At 46.6% G+C, this 16,676-nt stretch overlaps 2 protein-coding genes and 1 long non-coding RNA gene across 3 annotated transcripts; 1 reads left to right on the top strand and 2 right to left on the bottom strand.

The window, feature by feature from the left end:
• Positions 1-293: 293 nt before the first annotated feature.
• On the bottom strand, positions 294-8,760 carry LOC119341818 (O-glucosyltransferase rumi-like). The gene is made up of 2 exons (XM_037613671.1): positions 8,466-8,760; positions 294-1,928 (listed from the first exon to the last, which is right to left on the bottom strand). Exons 1-2 carry the CDS (start codon positions 8,709-8,711, stop codon positions 516-518), a joined length of 1,659 nt encoding a protein of 552 aa, XP_037469568.1. The 5' UTR covers positions 8,712-8,760; the 3' UTR covers positions 294-515.
• Positions 6,926-7,684, top strand: LOC119341415. The gene has a single exon (XM_037613290.1). It carries the CDS (start codon positions 6,926-6,928, stop codon positions 7,682-7,684), a length of 759 nt encoding a protein of 252 aa, XP_037469187.1.
• Positions 8,761-12,340: 3,580 nt separating the features above from the next.
• Positions 12,341-14,679, bottom strand: LOC119335173. Its single transcript, XR_005161713.1, has 4 exons — positions 14,593-14,679; positions 14,281-14,351; positions 13,500-13,590; positions 12,341-12,958 (listed from the first exon to the last, which is right to left on the bottom strand). It is a non-coding gene; the product is annotated as an uncharacterized LOC119335173 (long non-coding RNA).
• Between the last annotated feature and the right edge of the window lie 1,997 nt (positions 14,680-16,676).

Consider the following 16,676-nt stretch of genomic DNA (forward strand, 5'->3'; position numbering starts at 1 on the left):
ATTGGACCTCTATAATGAAGTGTTTTATTAATGCAATTAATTTAATCGAAAAATTTCGGACGAGAATACCTCTGGACTTAATTGGGCCGATTAAAGGTATAAAAAAATTTAGGTCGAAAATACCTTTGGGCCAAAAAAGGCCCAGTTATTCTAATCCATTAGATCGCCCATATAATACACGTGATTTGGTGTATTATGATGCACCGTAAAATTTTCCATTTATATATATACCCCCTGCACGGTCAATGAAATTATCGATGCATGCAATCCCTCTCTTCCTAACTTACAAAAAGATTAGGGACGCATGAATCCAGGAAGCGGGGGGTATAGGTTCAGGCTTCCTTTGAAAGGAAAAAAATACTTGTAGTTGCGAATGCTTTGAATCTTTTTATTTTCTAAAGTAAATACTCTAAGCTTGTCTTCATCTTTGTATATTTGCCTGTTCCATTTGGTTGATCTTGCTCTGTCACACTAAATCAATTTGTATAATCTACCATTTCTAGTAAGGTGGGCTGCTACCTCCCCTCCATTTTAACTACTTTTCTTCGCACATCCTCTTCCCTGGCAGCCATCTCCCTCTCCTCCTCTGCGGTGAACGGCGGCGGCAACGTGCACGGCTCGTATCCGGCCACATACATCTCCCTGGACTCCATCATGAACTCCCTGTCCCGGCCTTGGGCGGAGCAGGCCATGGACTCGGGGCAGAGCTCCACGGCGTTCTCCGGCACGGTGGGCTTGTACCGGAGCAGGGCAGCGTACTGGGTGAGCACGTGCAGCATGTAGTCGTAAACGTAGTCCATGCTCATCTCCTCCCTCGCGAACCCGCTGCCCTCCTTGCCCATGCGCTGGGCCAGCGCCGGATGCGCGTTCCCCCAGTCGACGGCGAACTTGACGGCGCGGCACTTGTCCCTAGGGTCGATGGGCCAGTAGTGGCGGCCGGCGACGAGCCCCCGGGAGAAGAAGTCCTCGAAGGGCGTGTCGATGGCCAGCATCGGCGAGTCGCATGCGAGAATGTACTTCTCGCTCACCGACCACGACCGCCCCTGCACGTAGATCTTGTACCTGTACCGGCACTGCTCCGCCAGGTTGGAGCCCTTGAAGCCGTTCCGGTTGGCGGCGCCCCAGTCCAGCGCGAACAGCCGCGCGTTCCAGTCTTTGCCGGCGGCGGAGTCGTTGCTGCAGCGGAAGAGGTCGCGGCGCGCGTCCGACACGTCGGGGTTGCCCTTCCAGAACGCGTACGGCTCCCTGTCCGGCCAGGGGAGCCGCGCGTTCTCCTTGGCGATCTCCTTCATGAGCGGCCCCCAGGGGCGGATGTTGACCTCCGGCCAGCCCCAGAAGGACCAGTCCGGGAAGAGGACTTCGAGCGAGGTGCCGTCCTTGCAGTAGCGGAAGAGCGGCGGCGCGGCGGAGGTGTCCGGGTAGTCGGCGGCGCGCAGCTCCGGCATGTCCTCGCAGTTGAACATGAGGTCGAGGTCCGGGACGCGGCCCGGGTAGCGGGCGAGCAGCTGCGCGATCCCCCACTCCGTGAACAGGTCCCGCGTCTGGAACACGCGGTGGTACGTCTCCACGTACGCGCGCCCGGAGACCACCGTCAGCCGGAACGCCGCGTTCGGCTGGCCGCGCTCCACCGCCTCCCTGCTGATCCCCTTCTCGCGCCACGGCGCAAGGTCCGAGTGGATGTGCCTGAAGTAGTCCGGGCACGAAGGCGGCGGCGGCACGGGCCGTTCCGGCGCCGCTGGAGATGGTGATGCCGCCGGTGGTGGCATTCCCCCGCGGGGGTGACGGCATAGTGGCGTGGACGACGATGACGTCCCGTTGCCGCAGCTGAAGGGTATGGGCACGGGCGGCGATGACCGTTGGCGGCGAGGAGGATGGCGCCAACGACGGCTGGTGCTGCCAGTGCCGGTGCCGTTGCCCCGCAGGAACGACTGGCCGATCGTTTCAGCACGCATGCACAAGAGCAGAGGGATCAGTACAGCACATTGTAGTATGATGAGAAATTTTAGGGCGGTCCCAGTTAAACAGTCTATTTCGAGTTATCGGATGGCTTGTTGTATTACTATTACCTCTTGAAACGTAAGATTATGGTAGAAAGGTAAGATATGGACAACAATCTTATAGGGTCATCATATGGACTTTTTCCTTTATTCCTTTATTTATGCAGATATAAGGAAAGAAAATATTTTGTGTCACTGAAGCATGAGAGAAGCATTGTGCTACCTACGGAAATACTTCCTCCGTTCCTAAATATAAGTCTTTGTAGGGATTCCACTAGGTGGACTACATACGAAGCAAAATGAATGAATCTACACTTAAAATGCATCTATATACATCCGTATGTGGTTCATAGTGGAATCTCTACAAAAACTTATATTTAGGAACAGATGGAGTATATCTTGCATAGTTCTAAAATTTTCTTGTTATTTTTCTACATGTCATGCTCCCTAACATTATTATTATTCTCAAGCATGAAATGCCCTCGTACTAAATATATGAAGATACTAAACAAATGTGCCATTTTTATGACACAAAACAAATTATAAAATTCATATGGGCACTGCTATGCGTCGGCCGACGAGTCTTTTTAAAAGATCGTCGCCTGGCGAGCAATCAGATCTGGCTGATTGACCGGCCAAGGGTCACCTTCCACCACTGTAACACATGTCGTGTTGTAGAAATTTTCTGCAACACAACACGGGTTAAAGTCGGGGAAATTTTTGCAACATAGCTTAAGTTGCAGACAATTTCTGCAACAAATGTCTTATTACAACTTTTTTTTGCAACAGATGTCTTTCTGCAATTTAATGTTTTTGCAACAGAGGTCTAGTTCAAAAAGAAATATTAGTTTTGAATCTTAGGATCAAAATCCAAGTATTCACTTAAATATCTTCATAGAAAAAAACATCAAGGTAGAAAATAAATTTAATTTATGTGAAAAATTACCGACATAGACAATAGAATACAATATAAATTACGAAGGCAGGTGACGGACGGTGGTGTCAAGCTCAGAGACATTCTGCTGTCTTTTGCAGTCTTGTCATGTCAGTTTTTATAAGACTTTGTACTTTGATATTTATGATATAAATTAGACATGCACTACCATGCAAAAAAAAACATCAAAACATTGATATGGGTTAACGTGTGACTAAGAGTGAAAGAAATAGAATTGTTATATGGTATATGATATGATGAATTAACTATGCATTCTATAACAATGATATGAGATCAGTGAAAAAGTCCGTATCTCTTATAAATTTGTGATAAATAGAAAAAAGAAAAAAAATGTTATCCAATATTAAGGAAGGCCTATTATATATGGAAGTCATGCGTGCATATCTGGTATCCAATGCAAAATAATTCGTCCAATACATTGGAAGGAGAATGTAAAAAAAATCCTTAAACATTCTCTTTTCACCAGTAGTTACCATGAAGAGAATATTACGCGTCGTCAAATGTACCCTTGACAAATGGAGGGCTCACATTAAGGGGGTGTTTGTTCCAAGGGACTTTTTGGTGCAGGGACTAGAAAAAGTCCTTCTTAGAGATTTTTTAACCAATCAGGAGGGACTATTAGGGACTAAAAGTTGCTTTTTGGGACTAAATGAAGAAGACTCTCAAGGGGAGCCTTTTTTGGGACTTTTCCAACAATGCCCCTCCCTGCACCAATTGCCCCGCCGCCCCATGGTGTTGTTTGATTGTTATTTTTCTGTATATTAGGGGTAACATGGTCATTTAATAACCTTTAGGGAGAGAATAGGGACTTTTTAGTCCCTGGATATAAACAGGGAGGGACTTTTTAGGAACTAGGGACTTTTTAGTTGGGACTAAAAAAAAGTCTTAGGACTTATGAACCAAACAGGGCATAAATATTTCTCTTACCTCCTGGGAGGTAAGAGGGACCATCTTAAAAGAACTCTTGTTGTATTGATTACGAAACTCATTTGCTTAATCTAAGAGTAGCTCATATGTGACCAAATTAGCTAGCTAGGAGTACTTTGCTTTTGAGCTTGCATGCTTTTTCTAAACATGAATTCGAGTTCTGATTGAAGACATGCTCCGATTATCTTATATCTTGCAAAGTGCAGACGACTACAGTAGGTCGGCAGAACTTAGCCATCTCTTTTCGTGGGGGCGGGTTTGGCTAGCGACCAAAACCTAGCCGCCGCCGCAAGAGAGTCGTCTTTTCGGCGCCGTTTTTCGGCGGCTCTCCTCCGCCGGCGACCTCTTGGTCGTCGGTCGTGAGGGGGGTCGCAGGATCCCGTGCGTGCGGATCGTTTTTGCTTTAGGTTTAGAGCCCTAATAGCCTAGGTTTTTAGATCGTCCGACGTCTTGGCTTCGACGGCGGCGACGGCGATGCTGAATAAAGAAGCTCCAGGTTCTTCTCCGGCGAGGCGATCGTCTCTTTGCTCGGTGATGGATTTGGGAACCAGTCTGTTCAAGCGGGGATATCGTGGCGGCGACGGCATCCTTGTGGTGGACTTGTGTCCTCGGGCTCTGCCGTTGCGACGACGTCTGCTTCAGCGTCGGCGCGGAGCTTGCGAGGTAGTTCGGGAGCAGATGCAGATTGTGATCTGCATCGACGACATCTGGAAGACAGAACGTGTGCTGAGTTCGTGGTTGATGGATGGCAGGTATGGTTTCCTACTTCGGCGTCTTAGTCGTTGTGGGGTCTCAGATCTGGAGTTCGATAGCGTGTCCGGGGTGTTGCCCCGGTCTGATTCGTTCAACGGCAATGGCTTCATCTTTGGTGGGCCACATTGGAGATCCGCAAAGCTGCATATCAGTGATGGAGCCGCGTCGAGCTCGGGTGAGGAGGTGATCCGTCATTTTTTTTCTTTGATGGCTCCTGTGGTGGTGCCGGAGGCAAGTGACGGACGTTGGTGTAGCTATCTTTTCAGTTTTGTCATGTCGGTCTTTACGTGACTTGTAATTTGATCTTTATGATATGAATGAGACACGTGTTACCATGAAAAAAAAAACTGATGGACTGAAAGTCGGACTGATTAAAGAGGCAACAGTTTCCACGGGCACGCAAGAATTCTACGTGTCCTCCTGTAGTTAGCCAATGCATGATGTTACGCATGATGCACTTTTTTTTTTAGAGAAAAACATGATGCACTTGGCCACTAGCTAGAATCAGAACCTCACTGGAATATCTTCTGTGAAGCAGAACTAAACACGTACGTCGTCGTCCAGTCCTTTGGTGGCGCACGTTGTGCTGCCTGGTTTGCTCATTCCTAGTACTAATCAGGGACTCAGGGGTCATCTTTAGGTATACACATTGGCCGTCAAGGCCTGTAGCCTGCTGTTTTTGGCACTAGGTCTTGCAAAGTGGGGTAACATGTGGGCCCAGGCCAGGATTAATGGCCGATCACTTCCGGATTGATCTAGCAGGTCATCGGTTTTAAGTGGCGGTGGTTCAAGGGAAGCTGATTTTGACCGCAGCTATGAAATTTCCTAGCACTCACAGTCGCAGATGCACCCTCCCTACGCTCGTTTTCTGATAAAGGTATATACTCATTATATGCTTGATGGAATTTTTTGCTGATTTCACCATCAATAGATCGTTTACATCGCTCTCAAGACTCTTATCACAAAGTCAAGACAATGGACCATATTTTGTGGAACTTCCATGCGTACGTGGGCTGGTACAATTGGAAGTTAGATCGCACAAAACTTAGCGAGTACTACCACCTCGATCCTTTTCTGTTTGATATTGGGCCCAGACTATCTGTGCTCCTTCATCAACTGGATAGGTGTAGCGATGGTTTGTTGCTTAAATGCCGGCTTTAGTCTTATTGTAATATTACTTTGTAAGGTCTTATAAGAATAATTAACAAAATGGCCGTATGCATCACCCAGATGCAGAGGCCGGGGGTCATCCTTCTTTTTTTTTTAAAAAAAAAACCACCTCCATCCTAAAATAAGTATCCTTGATTTAGTTTAAAGTTGCACTAAATTAGCGATACTTATATTAGAACGAGGAAATCCTAGTTAGCATATTGCGAAGGAAAATTCTAGATGGGTTTCTCCATGCACGCGTGGTTAGTTCAGACAAGAAGTAGCTTAACCATGAATTGATATGTTGAAATGTTGCAAACACTCGACTCCACCTGTCAAGAGACTTAGCGATCGGATGATCTCAATGTCGGAATATAGAGTAGTAATTTGCGCGGTCACGCATGAGTTCTACTACGTGTAATTTTTATTTATTTATGTACTACGTGTCTTCTTATTCTTAGCCAGCCTGGCACGTATTACGCATGCAGATAACTTGGCTGAGACTTTAGTTTACTTGCCGCCAAGAAGAATTAGACACCTCACTGCACATGTCGTCACTTGGATCTCCTAATTAAGAATTGGACTTACGTTTGGTCCGTGTATATATTTGCCGAAGTATTTGAAAAGAAGCTCTTGCGGCTTCTCCATCCTTCTCAGCGCCAGAGCTAGAGAAGCAAGTCATGGCTCACAAAGTCAAAGCAACGGAATATTTTGTCAGTTTCCATGCCGATGGCCGGGCCGGATCTTTAATTCGTTATTCGAGATTACAATCGCGTAAATTAAAATATGCAGATATATTCGCATGGTCCTGTTAACTGCAGATATCAAGTTAGCTAGAGTAAATTGCACAGAAGTACCACAATTGGGGCATTGGAAGCAGATTGGTACCAAGTTTGATAATTTTTACATGTCAGTATCAAGTCTGGGGCTATACGTTACAAAAAGGTCTAAATCACGTATAAACGCGTATTGACAGTGTATCTGACCGGCGGGGCCCGCCTGTCAGCTGCCGACGTGGCATTTTTTTTGCAGAAAACCCCCCGCACCTCCTTCGTCCTCACGCGCGGCGGCGCTCGATCTGGATCGAGGGGAGGAGCCCCTCGAGCCCGAGCTCCTTCGCCTCGGTCTCGATTTGGCTTGGAACATGCAGGAGATGGACCGGTCGAGCGAGGAGAATGTGAAGATCGTCGAGATGGACAGCGGCGAGCAGCCAGCGCGGCGCGGCGGGGCGAAGGGCGGCGACAGGCAGTTCTCCTCCGTCGAGTACCACCACGGCGGCAGGTGCTCGCCGGCGCCGTCGGCCATGACGGAGCTGAGCCCGAGGGCGAGCAGCTGGCACGTGGAGGACCACCTGTCCTTCGGGACGGCGCACAGCAGCCCGCACTCCCACTCCCACAACGCGACGGCGGCCATGGCGGAGCCAGCGGCGTCGGACTTGCCGTTCCCGAGCTACATGAGCAACACCGAGTCGTCGAGGGCCAAGGCGCGGTCCCAGAGCGCGCCGAGGCAGCGCGTTGCCGCGGAGGCGCTGGAGCGGCAACCGAGCAGGAGGAAGGGGGCGGAGCACAGGAGCGTGCCGCGGGGCGCCAGGATGCAGCGGTCGTCGTCGCAGCAGCAGGCTGGGTCAGCGCCGCGCCAGTCGCCCTTCTTCCACCGGCCGTGGTCGTCGTCGACGTCGGTGAGGCTGGACACGTCGACGGCGTCGCTCAAGGACAGCGAGTGCGGGTCCACCACCAGCTCCGTGGTCACCGCGGCCACCACCGTGTCCACCGTCTACAGCCGGACCCGCTCGCTCGTCGGATTCGAGGAGAGGAGCTCGGGCTCGAGGGGATCCTCCCCTCGATCCAGACCGGGCGCCGCCGTGCGGGGGTTTTCTGCAAAAAAATGCCACGTCGGCAGCTGACAGGCGGGCCCCGCCGGTCAGATACACTGTCAATACGCGTTTATACGCGATTTAGAACTTTTTGTAACGTATAGCCCCAGACTTGGTACTGACATGTAAAAATTACCAAACTTGGTACCAATCTGCTTCCAATGCCCCAATTGTGATATTTCTGTCCAATTTACTCAGTTAGCTAGGCAAAATAGAAAGCTACGAAGAAAGATACTGCTATGCTGACACGTAGTATTACTACTGTCATACTATCATGCGCGTGCATCCCGCGGGGGCGAGGCACTTTCCTCGATCGTGAGCTCAAAGCTATACACGTATTGCCGTCACAGGCCCATTTCGAACGACTAGTTCTGTCCCGTCGCTGATCGAGGTTGACGTTGCCTAAAATACGAATTGATTTTTCTACACAGATGGTCTGTTTTTCTGCTCCTATCTTCAAAGTCCATCGTGAAAGTATACGTTGATAGGAACCTGTGCGCGCACATTGGTCCAGCGAGCCAGTGATCTCCATGGAGAGTAGTCCACTGATTTGACTCGTAGCGGGCGATTCCGTTTGCCCGTCGCGAACGGCGTATGGAATAGTAGTACCAGGACTTGACCTTGGAACCGGTCGAAAAAATCTTCACGGATCAATGCACTCCATTAGTCCATTTAATTTGCTGTTCCATTAGCTAGGTTCACTGCGCGCGTGGTTAATTCTACTAAGATATGGCACGATTGATCGAAATTGATGAATAATCGCACGCATGCATGTGTGTGTCTGACTCGGTGGGGCGTAGGGTGTACTTACGGCGTCGAGGTCGATCCATTTGGCGCCGGCGAGCAGCGCGAGGAGCACGAGGCCGCCGATCACCAGCCCCACGGCGCCCTTCGTCGGCGACAGCAGCGAGGTCTTCCACCACGGCTTCGTCGTTGATGGCGAAGACGGCGACAAGCGTTCAACCGCAGGATCAGCAGCTTTGCCGCCGTCCTCCTGAGGCGGCACCAACGCCGCCCCCTCTTCCTCGTCGCCGGAAGAGACCAGGAAGCTCTTCATCGGCGGGCGATCAAGCTTACGTTGGCCTTGTGCTAGTGGGGTTGCGAGTTGCGACTCTGCCTCCCTCTTTCTCTCTGTGTGTCTGTGCATATATATAGGTGCACGCTTGCACCCGTCCAGCCAAAACAAATACGCCATACCAGCCATAGCAACACGGTGAGCCAGTAATCCCTGGTTTCCATTCCAAGCTTCCGTGTCCTCGTGTGGGGCCCACGCAACGTACTGCGTACGTCGACCCGAAATGAACCGTAGAATTCTGCAATTCGTCGGAAAATGAATACCACTAGCTAGATTCAGAGCACATATGCTTTTGACATTTCAGCCTCAACTTTGTCCGCTCGATCGAGATCGGTGTGGAATGTTCCCCAGATCCCACACGGCGGCATCCCCTGGTAATCTGCCCTGTCACACGATCTCCCCTCATAAAATCTGACTGGTTTTGGCATTGGCAATAGAAAAAAGGAATAATTGCTGCAGAACAACATTTTTAACAGGGTCGTATGTATGTGGCTGGGTCAACAGTCTGTCCAGCTACACGTACGTCAGGTGCCGTCTGTTTGCTTAGCCATAGTGATGGAGGTCGGCCAATACACCTACGCTTCTTGCATGCATGAATCCGTTGGAGAAATTGGTTCAGTCTTCAGAGATAGGCACGTGACATCATCGGCCATAGCAGTTTCAGATTACAGGGCTATTACGTATTTTGCTAGAGCATCTACAATTGGGCGCCTTAAACCCGCCTAATACGCCTGGTCATTGCCCAGTTGCGAAATTTCGATCGAGACAGGCGCCTCAAACGGGCCTCAAACGCCCAAGCTGATCGACACCCCTCATATATCCAGCCTAAATATGGGGCGGATATAGGACGTCCGGGCACGCCCGTCACGTCGGACTTGACAGGCCGACCCCACCGCAAATTGCACTCCACCCCCAAGACCTGCCGGATCCATTTGTTATCTCCTCTCTTATTCCTCCTCCCCGTCATGTGTCTCGCAGCTCTATCGATGCGCGCGCTCCGCAGCCATTCCTAGCCTCTGCGTCGTCAGCTCCGGCAGAGGAGTCCTCACCGCGGGGGACGTCGTCGCCTGCCCGGATGCCACCACGGTACATCCGGCAACTCTCTGCCTCCGCCATACGCTCGATGTGTTCGACACATTGTCAGGCCAGATTTTTGTGATTTTATTAGGGAAAAGATGGATTCCGATGTTTCGTCGGACGAGGAGTATGGACCGACGGAGATTGATCAAATGATTCAAGATGAGTTCTTCTATTCCTCGGATTCGGACGAAGAAGTGGGCATGATCATGCTCATGAGCATGCAAGAGAAAATGGACCGGCAAGTGGAGCATATTCTCAACTTCAAGGGCTCAATCAAAGGGAGAAGAGTGATCAAGAGGGATATGGTGTCCGGAGCAAAGCTATTGCACAATGACTACTTTGCTCCCAGTCCCACTTTCCCGGATGATCCATGGTTTCTTCGCTGTTTTCGCATGCGGAAACCATTGTGTTGCGCATCATGGAGGAAGTGGAGGCACATGACGACTACTTCAAGCTCACAAGGGATTGTTGCGGACAACTCTCTTTCTCTGCCAAGCAGAAGTGCACGACTGCTCTGAGGATGCTTGCACTTGGTACTGCTACAGATGCCGTTGGTGAGATGGTCAGGATGGGGGGAGCATGTGCTTGAAGACTACTGTCAATTTTTCCCGCACCATGGTGGAGGTGTTTGGGCCTGAGTACCTTAGAGAACCAAATGAGCAGGACGCAGAGAAGTTGTTGGCTATTGGAGAGGCAAGGGGGTTTCAAGGGATGCTCGGATCAATTGATTGCATGCATTGGCAATGGAATAAATGCCCCAAAAGTTTGTGGGGAATGTATCAAGGTCACACCAGAGAGGCCACCATCATATTAGAAAGAAGTGGCATCACATGACTTATGGATTGGCATGCTTTCTATGAAATGTCCAGTTCTCACAACGACATCAACGTGCTTCAACAATCTCCGGTGTTCAGGAGGCTTTGCAATGGGGAATCACCGCCGTGCAACTACACCATGAACGGCCGAGAGTATAACATGGGATACTATCTTGCCGATGGTATCTATCCTCAGTGGGCGGCGTTTGCAAAGACCATATCCGAACCGCATGGCAATAAACAAAGCCACTTTGCAACAATGCAGGAAGCGGCTAGGAATGATGTGGAGAGGGCATTTGGTGTACTTCAAGCTCGTTGGTGAATTATGCGGAGCGCTGCAATGATGTGGGAATTAGAAACTTTGTGGCAACTGATGACATGTTGTGTTATTCTGCACAATATGATTGTCGATGATGAGGGTGATGGTGTAGCCCAAACCAATGATTTTGAAGCACCTGGAGAACAGGTTGAAATCTCGGAAGATCAAGATGCGGCTCATCTTATGAACTTTCTACAGATGCATCAAAATCTTTGAGATCATCAGGTGCACACGCAACTACTCAATGATCTTGTGGAGCACATGTGGACCCACAATGGAAACCAAGGAGCTAATTCTTGAGTTGTGCACTTAAAATAAATTTTATGTAAACACTATCTATGCTCGGTACCAACATTTGTTATTTATGTGCAACATTGACTTTTATGATCAATGTGCATGGATTTGCATGGATTTGAGGGTCCAGATTTGAGATATGTGGATGCTGGGAGCGAAATATGAGTGCCCTTCCGGATGCGCCCGTGGGCGTGCTCGCGCGCGTCCGCAGACATATAGGGGGTCGGTTTTGCCAAGTCCGGATGTAGATGCTCTTAGGAGTCTGACCAAAATTTTCACAAACAGTCGAAATATTTACTTTTCAGTGGAATACTTTTTTTATATATACTTCATTCATGTCCTATTAGTTTTGCCATTATATTTGTATTAATAAATTACTATTGTTTATATATACTAGTAAATATGCACGTGCAACGCACGCTATATCCGAGGAATTTTTTTCATTAGGACACACATATTCAATCGAAACAAATTAAATCCCCTTTTAAATTTGACCACAACTCACGTGCTGAATTACAGAAAATTCAGTACACAATGGGTAATTGAGCGTACACAAAAAGTCCAGTCACTCATATCTCGTAATGCTACTCCTTTAATTCTTCTATCGAAAAAACTACCATATGCCCTAGGATAACCATAATAGCTTGTACCTTTCACCTGACATGATTCTTAGTTGGTTGTGCCTCCTCTAATTATCTGAAAGATACAAAAAAAGACAACGTCATGTGTAAAGCTGGAATAATCAGACAATGAAGTTGTGCGAACTAAAAGCTATCTAACTTGATTACAACTAAAAACTACTCCCTCCGTTCCTAAATATAAATCTTCTTCAAAATTTCAATATGCACTACATATGGATGTATATAGACTTATTTTAGAGTGTAGATTCACTCATTTTGCTCCGTATGTAGTCTATATATGAATCTCTAAAAAGACTTGTATTTAGGAACGGAGGGAGTAAAAATTTGCAGGTTAAGAATGATCCTGATGACATATGATGGCCGCACCTTGAAACTAATTATTTGAATTAGAACATGCATTTGGAAAACAAAGAACTACTACACTGAAACATGCATTTATAAAAATACAATGATGCATCTGAAGAAAGAAATACTACTATACTGGGAATGCACTTGGAAAAATCAGTGCAACTTGCTTATCACGTGTAGAAGATGTGAATTTTAACAAGCAAGATATGAGCAATAGCGTGAGCCTGGTCTTGACAAGTTAGACAAAGCCACATATGCACTCTTCTTTCTTAGTGCCTCATTGTCACCAACATCTGAATGGTTGCCTTGATACTTTGGCAAAGCCACTGCAATCTATAAAATAAATCCATTGATGGTCACACTAAAAGTTTACTCTTTATAAGCATTGAGTTTTCGACAGCCTCAAGAATAGAGAACGCTACAAAGAGCTATTTTTGTCATGGATAATCAATTAAATAAGCACTAATGAACTGCTGCATGCACGCAACCAGTTTCAGTGATTGTACAAAACAAAAATGAAGGTGAATAAACATGTACATGGGCGTTTTGAAGGTAAGGGAAGCAATAACATCACCCAGTGCAGACAGTGACTTGTCGATGAACTTTGCCTCCTTATACCTCTCTCCTTCTAATTCAGTTTTGGGCAAGTGGTCACTTCCAGCATGGTCAAACAACCATATGTGGGTTCTACTCCTTTGCCCAGTAAGCAAATGCCCACTCATGATGGTGACCCTAACCAAGATGCAAGTGAAACAAAAGTTCGGATGTCATTATCCCATTGCTAAAATATGCTCATTACTATGTCAAGTATGCTAAATTAAATAGAATTGGTTCAGTAACACTTCTTGATTAAATCAACTAACACAGCTATTATCTGGAACAACTTCCATAGTGAACATTTTCACTGTTCCAGTTTGCCCACATTGAAACCATACATCACTGACCTCACGACTGACAGATTCTTAGCAAATACAACATCTGAATAAAACATATAGAACAGAACCAATTAAATTCAACATCATCCAACAATATTAGCATATTTAAAATATATTGAGAAAAGGAATACATATGCTTATTATCGTGTTGAAAGACTGTCCAATTCATGAATTTGATACATCACATCGTTTGGAAGAAAACTTAAATGATTGCCCTATTCATAAATTTTCATGAATGCAGGAGCGGTAAAATTCAATTTGCAAGAAGCTTTTGAAAATGCAGATTGTGATGTTCCACACACCATCTATTGTATTATTTTCTCATCCAAATTTCATACCATGCAATAAATAGGAGATAGAAGAATATAAGGAACATGCTTAGGCCTGCCTCTGTCATTCCCTCTCTGCCACTTCCCTTCTGTTGTACTCCTGCTAGTGTTATGCAACATATAAGAACAAACTGCAGGGTGGAAGAACAGAATTACAGACGGGAAATAAAGTTTGATGCAAATATTTTAAAACTGCAAACATTATACAATGGCCAAGCTCTCTAAAATTTTTTAGGGAAGAAATCACTCTTTTTCGGATGAGTGATGTGAGAGACGCATCAAACAAGGGTTTTACGTCAAATTTGGACTAAAAAGTAAGTTTTTAGATATTTATACTATTATTAAAGAGGGATCTGTGGGGATGATCCGTCGTATTTCCAGCTCTGAAATGTGTCTTCCAAAACAAATCGCGCGCTAAAATGAGGGCCATTGAATCGGCACTCTCTTGTCTCCCATTCTCCCTTCAAGCCTTGTGTCTTCTCCAGCAGAACCATATGCTGATCTGCATATCTACCACCGCCACATACACATACTGAACATTCAGATTAAGCTCAAGTTCCACTCATCACTCTTTCCGTAAAAGACTCAAGAAATTTATTTTGTTACCCTCTAACGCTTCAGCCCAAGATCAACTCAAGTTTGCTGTTTGGATAGTTCAGACAACTGACAAGTTGGTCGCTCTACCGGTGCCCGGCCAACAAGAACCCTACACATTCTAAATGTCATCGCAATCATAATGCCAACACATCTGTTCATAAATTTTGCAGTTCTATGTATAATCTGGACATACCATTTGCAGTGGTGCCGAAGCTTTCCTGGCAGATTTGAGAATTAGCTTCACCAATCAGGTTCTTCATATAACTGAAGAGAAAAAAGGCCAGTCACAAATTCACAATGTTGAATGGATAGATAATCATCTAGTAGCAATATCAACCAATTAACAGGACAAAAGAAACAGTAAGTAAACACTACAAAGTGGTCTTGATATATGAATAAAATTCTGTATGTTACAGTAAATTACCATATATGAATAAGATTAGTCGTACGTAATTGGACACTGCTATGAGATGCTAATATTAAAAACATTAACCATGATATTTACCGGGAATATGGAGTATCACGTCGCTCCTATGCTTCATCTGCTTGCTTCTCAAACAGATTGGAAGAACCAAATCACCTTCATCGGAATGGTACCCAATGGTTGAAACGACATACTATCAGTGTACAACTTCTGCCTTCAGAGAAAAATTATCGAACACATACCTAGGGCGGCAGGGTTGGCTGGGAGGTGGGACAGATGCGCACTGCGGCTAGCCAAGGCGGACACGACGAATGCTGCGCGGGGGGGGGGCAGATCCGCTTGTCGTCATCGTCGATATGGTCGGGAAGGTCCGTGGCGCCCTGCAGCGCGAAACGGAGAGAGGGAGATATATTAGTCAGGAGATGGAGAGAGAAAGAGTTTGAGGGCGCTGAGCGCAGCTTACCGGCAGAGGAGGTCGGCGGCGGCTTGCTGTACGGCGGGCGATGACCAGAGGACGGGTCGACTCGCGGCGATGGGGAAGGAAGCACACGGGAGGAGGGGATCAGGGGAAGGAAGGTGGGGCAGTGCAAGTTGCTGCGGATCCGTTTTTGTGGCATGATTTCGGGTGGAGTCAATCTGAAAATCTGTGAACTACCGGCGGGATTGCGGGGATTGGGGACGCGGAGCGCTACGAGGATTGGCAGACTACCGCGTCTGTTTGGCAGAACATCTGATCTGAGACGTTGATCTCCGTGACAGACTATTGATGCATTATGAATGGTGGGATGTATCTAAGTTAATTTGATCCGAGGGTCCTGGTAATCCTGTGTACAGTTTACCGTGTGGCTTTAGGGGGATTGATGTTTGCTTTTTTAATAGTAGTATAGACTATTGGGGAGTTGGCAATAGCGTGAAAGAGAAATAATCACAACACAACAGACCTCTCGCCCCCCTAACCCTAGATAACAAGGGTAAACTTTCCCCTCTAGACTTCTTGGGTGAGCCTGTCGATTCGCCTCCCCTCTGCCTGTCACTCTGGCTGGTGACGGCGAGGGGAATCTTGGTGCCTCCTCTCTAATTAGTAATTTAGGTTAGCGTTTTTAGTCCTCACACGCGCGGCATTCAGGTGGATGGCTCCGCTTCTCCTTCGAGTTTGTCTACCGGGCTTCGATCCTGCTCGAGTTCGTCTTTCTGGACGTAGTCGACGGAGCTCCTGTGTAGATTCCCATCCTCTCCTTGGGGCGGTGAGATTAGGGTTTCTCGTCATGTGACAAGATTTGGTGTCAGATGCTCCAGATCTATGCAAGGGTTTAATTACAATGACTGCTCCAGGGCGTTGGTCCTTAGGGGAACATGCACAAAGACTTTCCAGTTGTCATTGACAAGGTCAACCCAACCGTGGTAGGGGAGTGGCTGCAGTGGTCGTTCGATAGTCTCAGAATCTCGATGTAACTTTTATTATCTTTGAAAAGCTTTGTACTTTTGATGAACTTATAATAGATCTGATGCTTTTTGCAGAAAAATGGAGGTTGGTAGCTTTGCCTCCCTCTGTTTTTCCTCGCCACACCTCGTTCCTTCTCTGGTTTTTGTTGGACATTTTACTAATCTCAATTAATGGCACACAAAATGAAAAGCAATACAAAAAGAATAACTTGGAATAATCTAAACTAAAATCGATACTTTGCAAAAATCATGTCGTGCATTAACTCAATTTAATTGAATCTTCACAAAATCTCCACTAAATCCAAAGTTTTCCAGCTACAACTACTCATAGCCAAATGAAATCAAATCTTACCAAACCCTCAACTAAATAAATACTTTAGTTTTCTTCTCCTATCCATACTCATATCAATTAAATCTTACCAATATCTAAATATGGTTGATGTCCAAAAATAATAGAAAACAGGAACTGGCATTTGGCATTGCATTAATAAGTTAGTCAAAATAAAAATGATATAAATTATGTACCGTCTCTTATTACCATAAGACTCAACTGCCAAAGAATATTTGTTAAATGGGTTGAAATAACATATCTCGTGGTTTTCTTAGGTCTAACAAAAACCCGAGTCGTACTTTGTGTGCAACTATGTCCGTAGAGCTATTACAAGTGCACTTACTAAGGCTGCGTTATTGAGAAGCACATTGAGAGACCTTCCCAGGAACCA

This window comes from Triticum dicoccoides, chromosome 7B (assembly GCF_002162155.2).
Source record: "Triticum dicoccoides isolate Atlit2015 ecotype Zavitan chromosome 7B, WEW_v2.0, whole genome shotgun sequence".
NCBI classification, from domain to species: Eukaryota; Viridiplantae; Streptophyta; class Magnoliopsida; order Poales; family Poaceae; genus Triticum; species Triticum dicoccoides.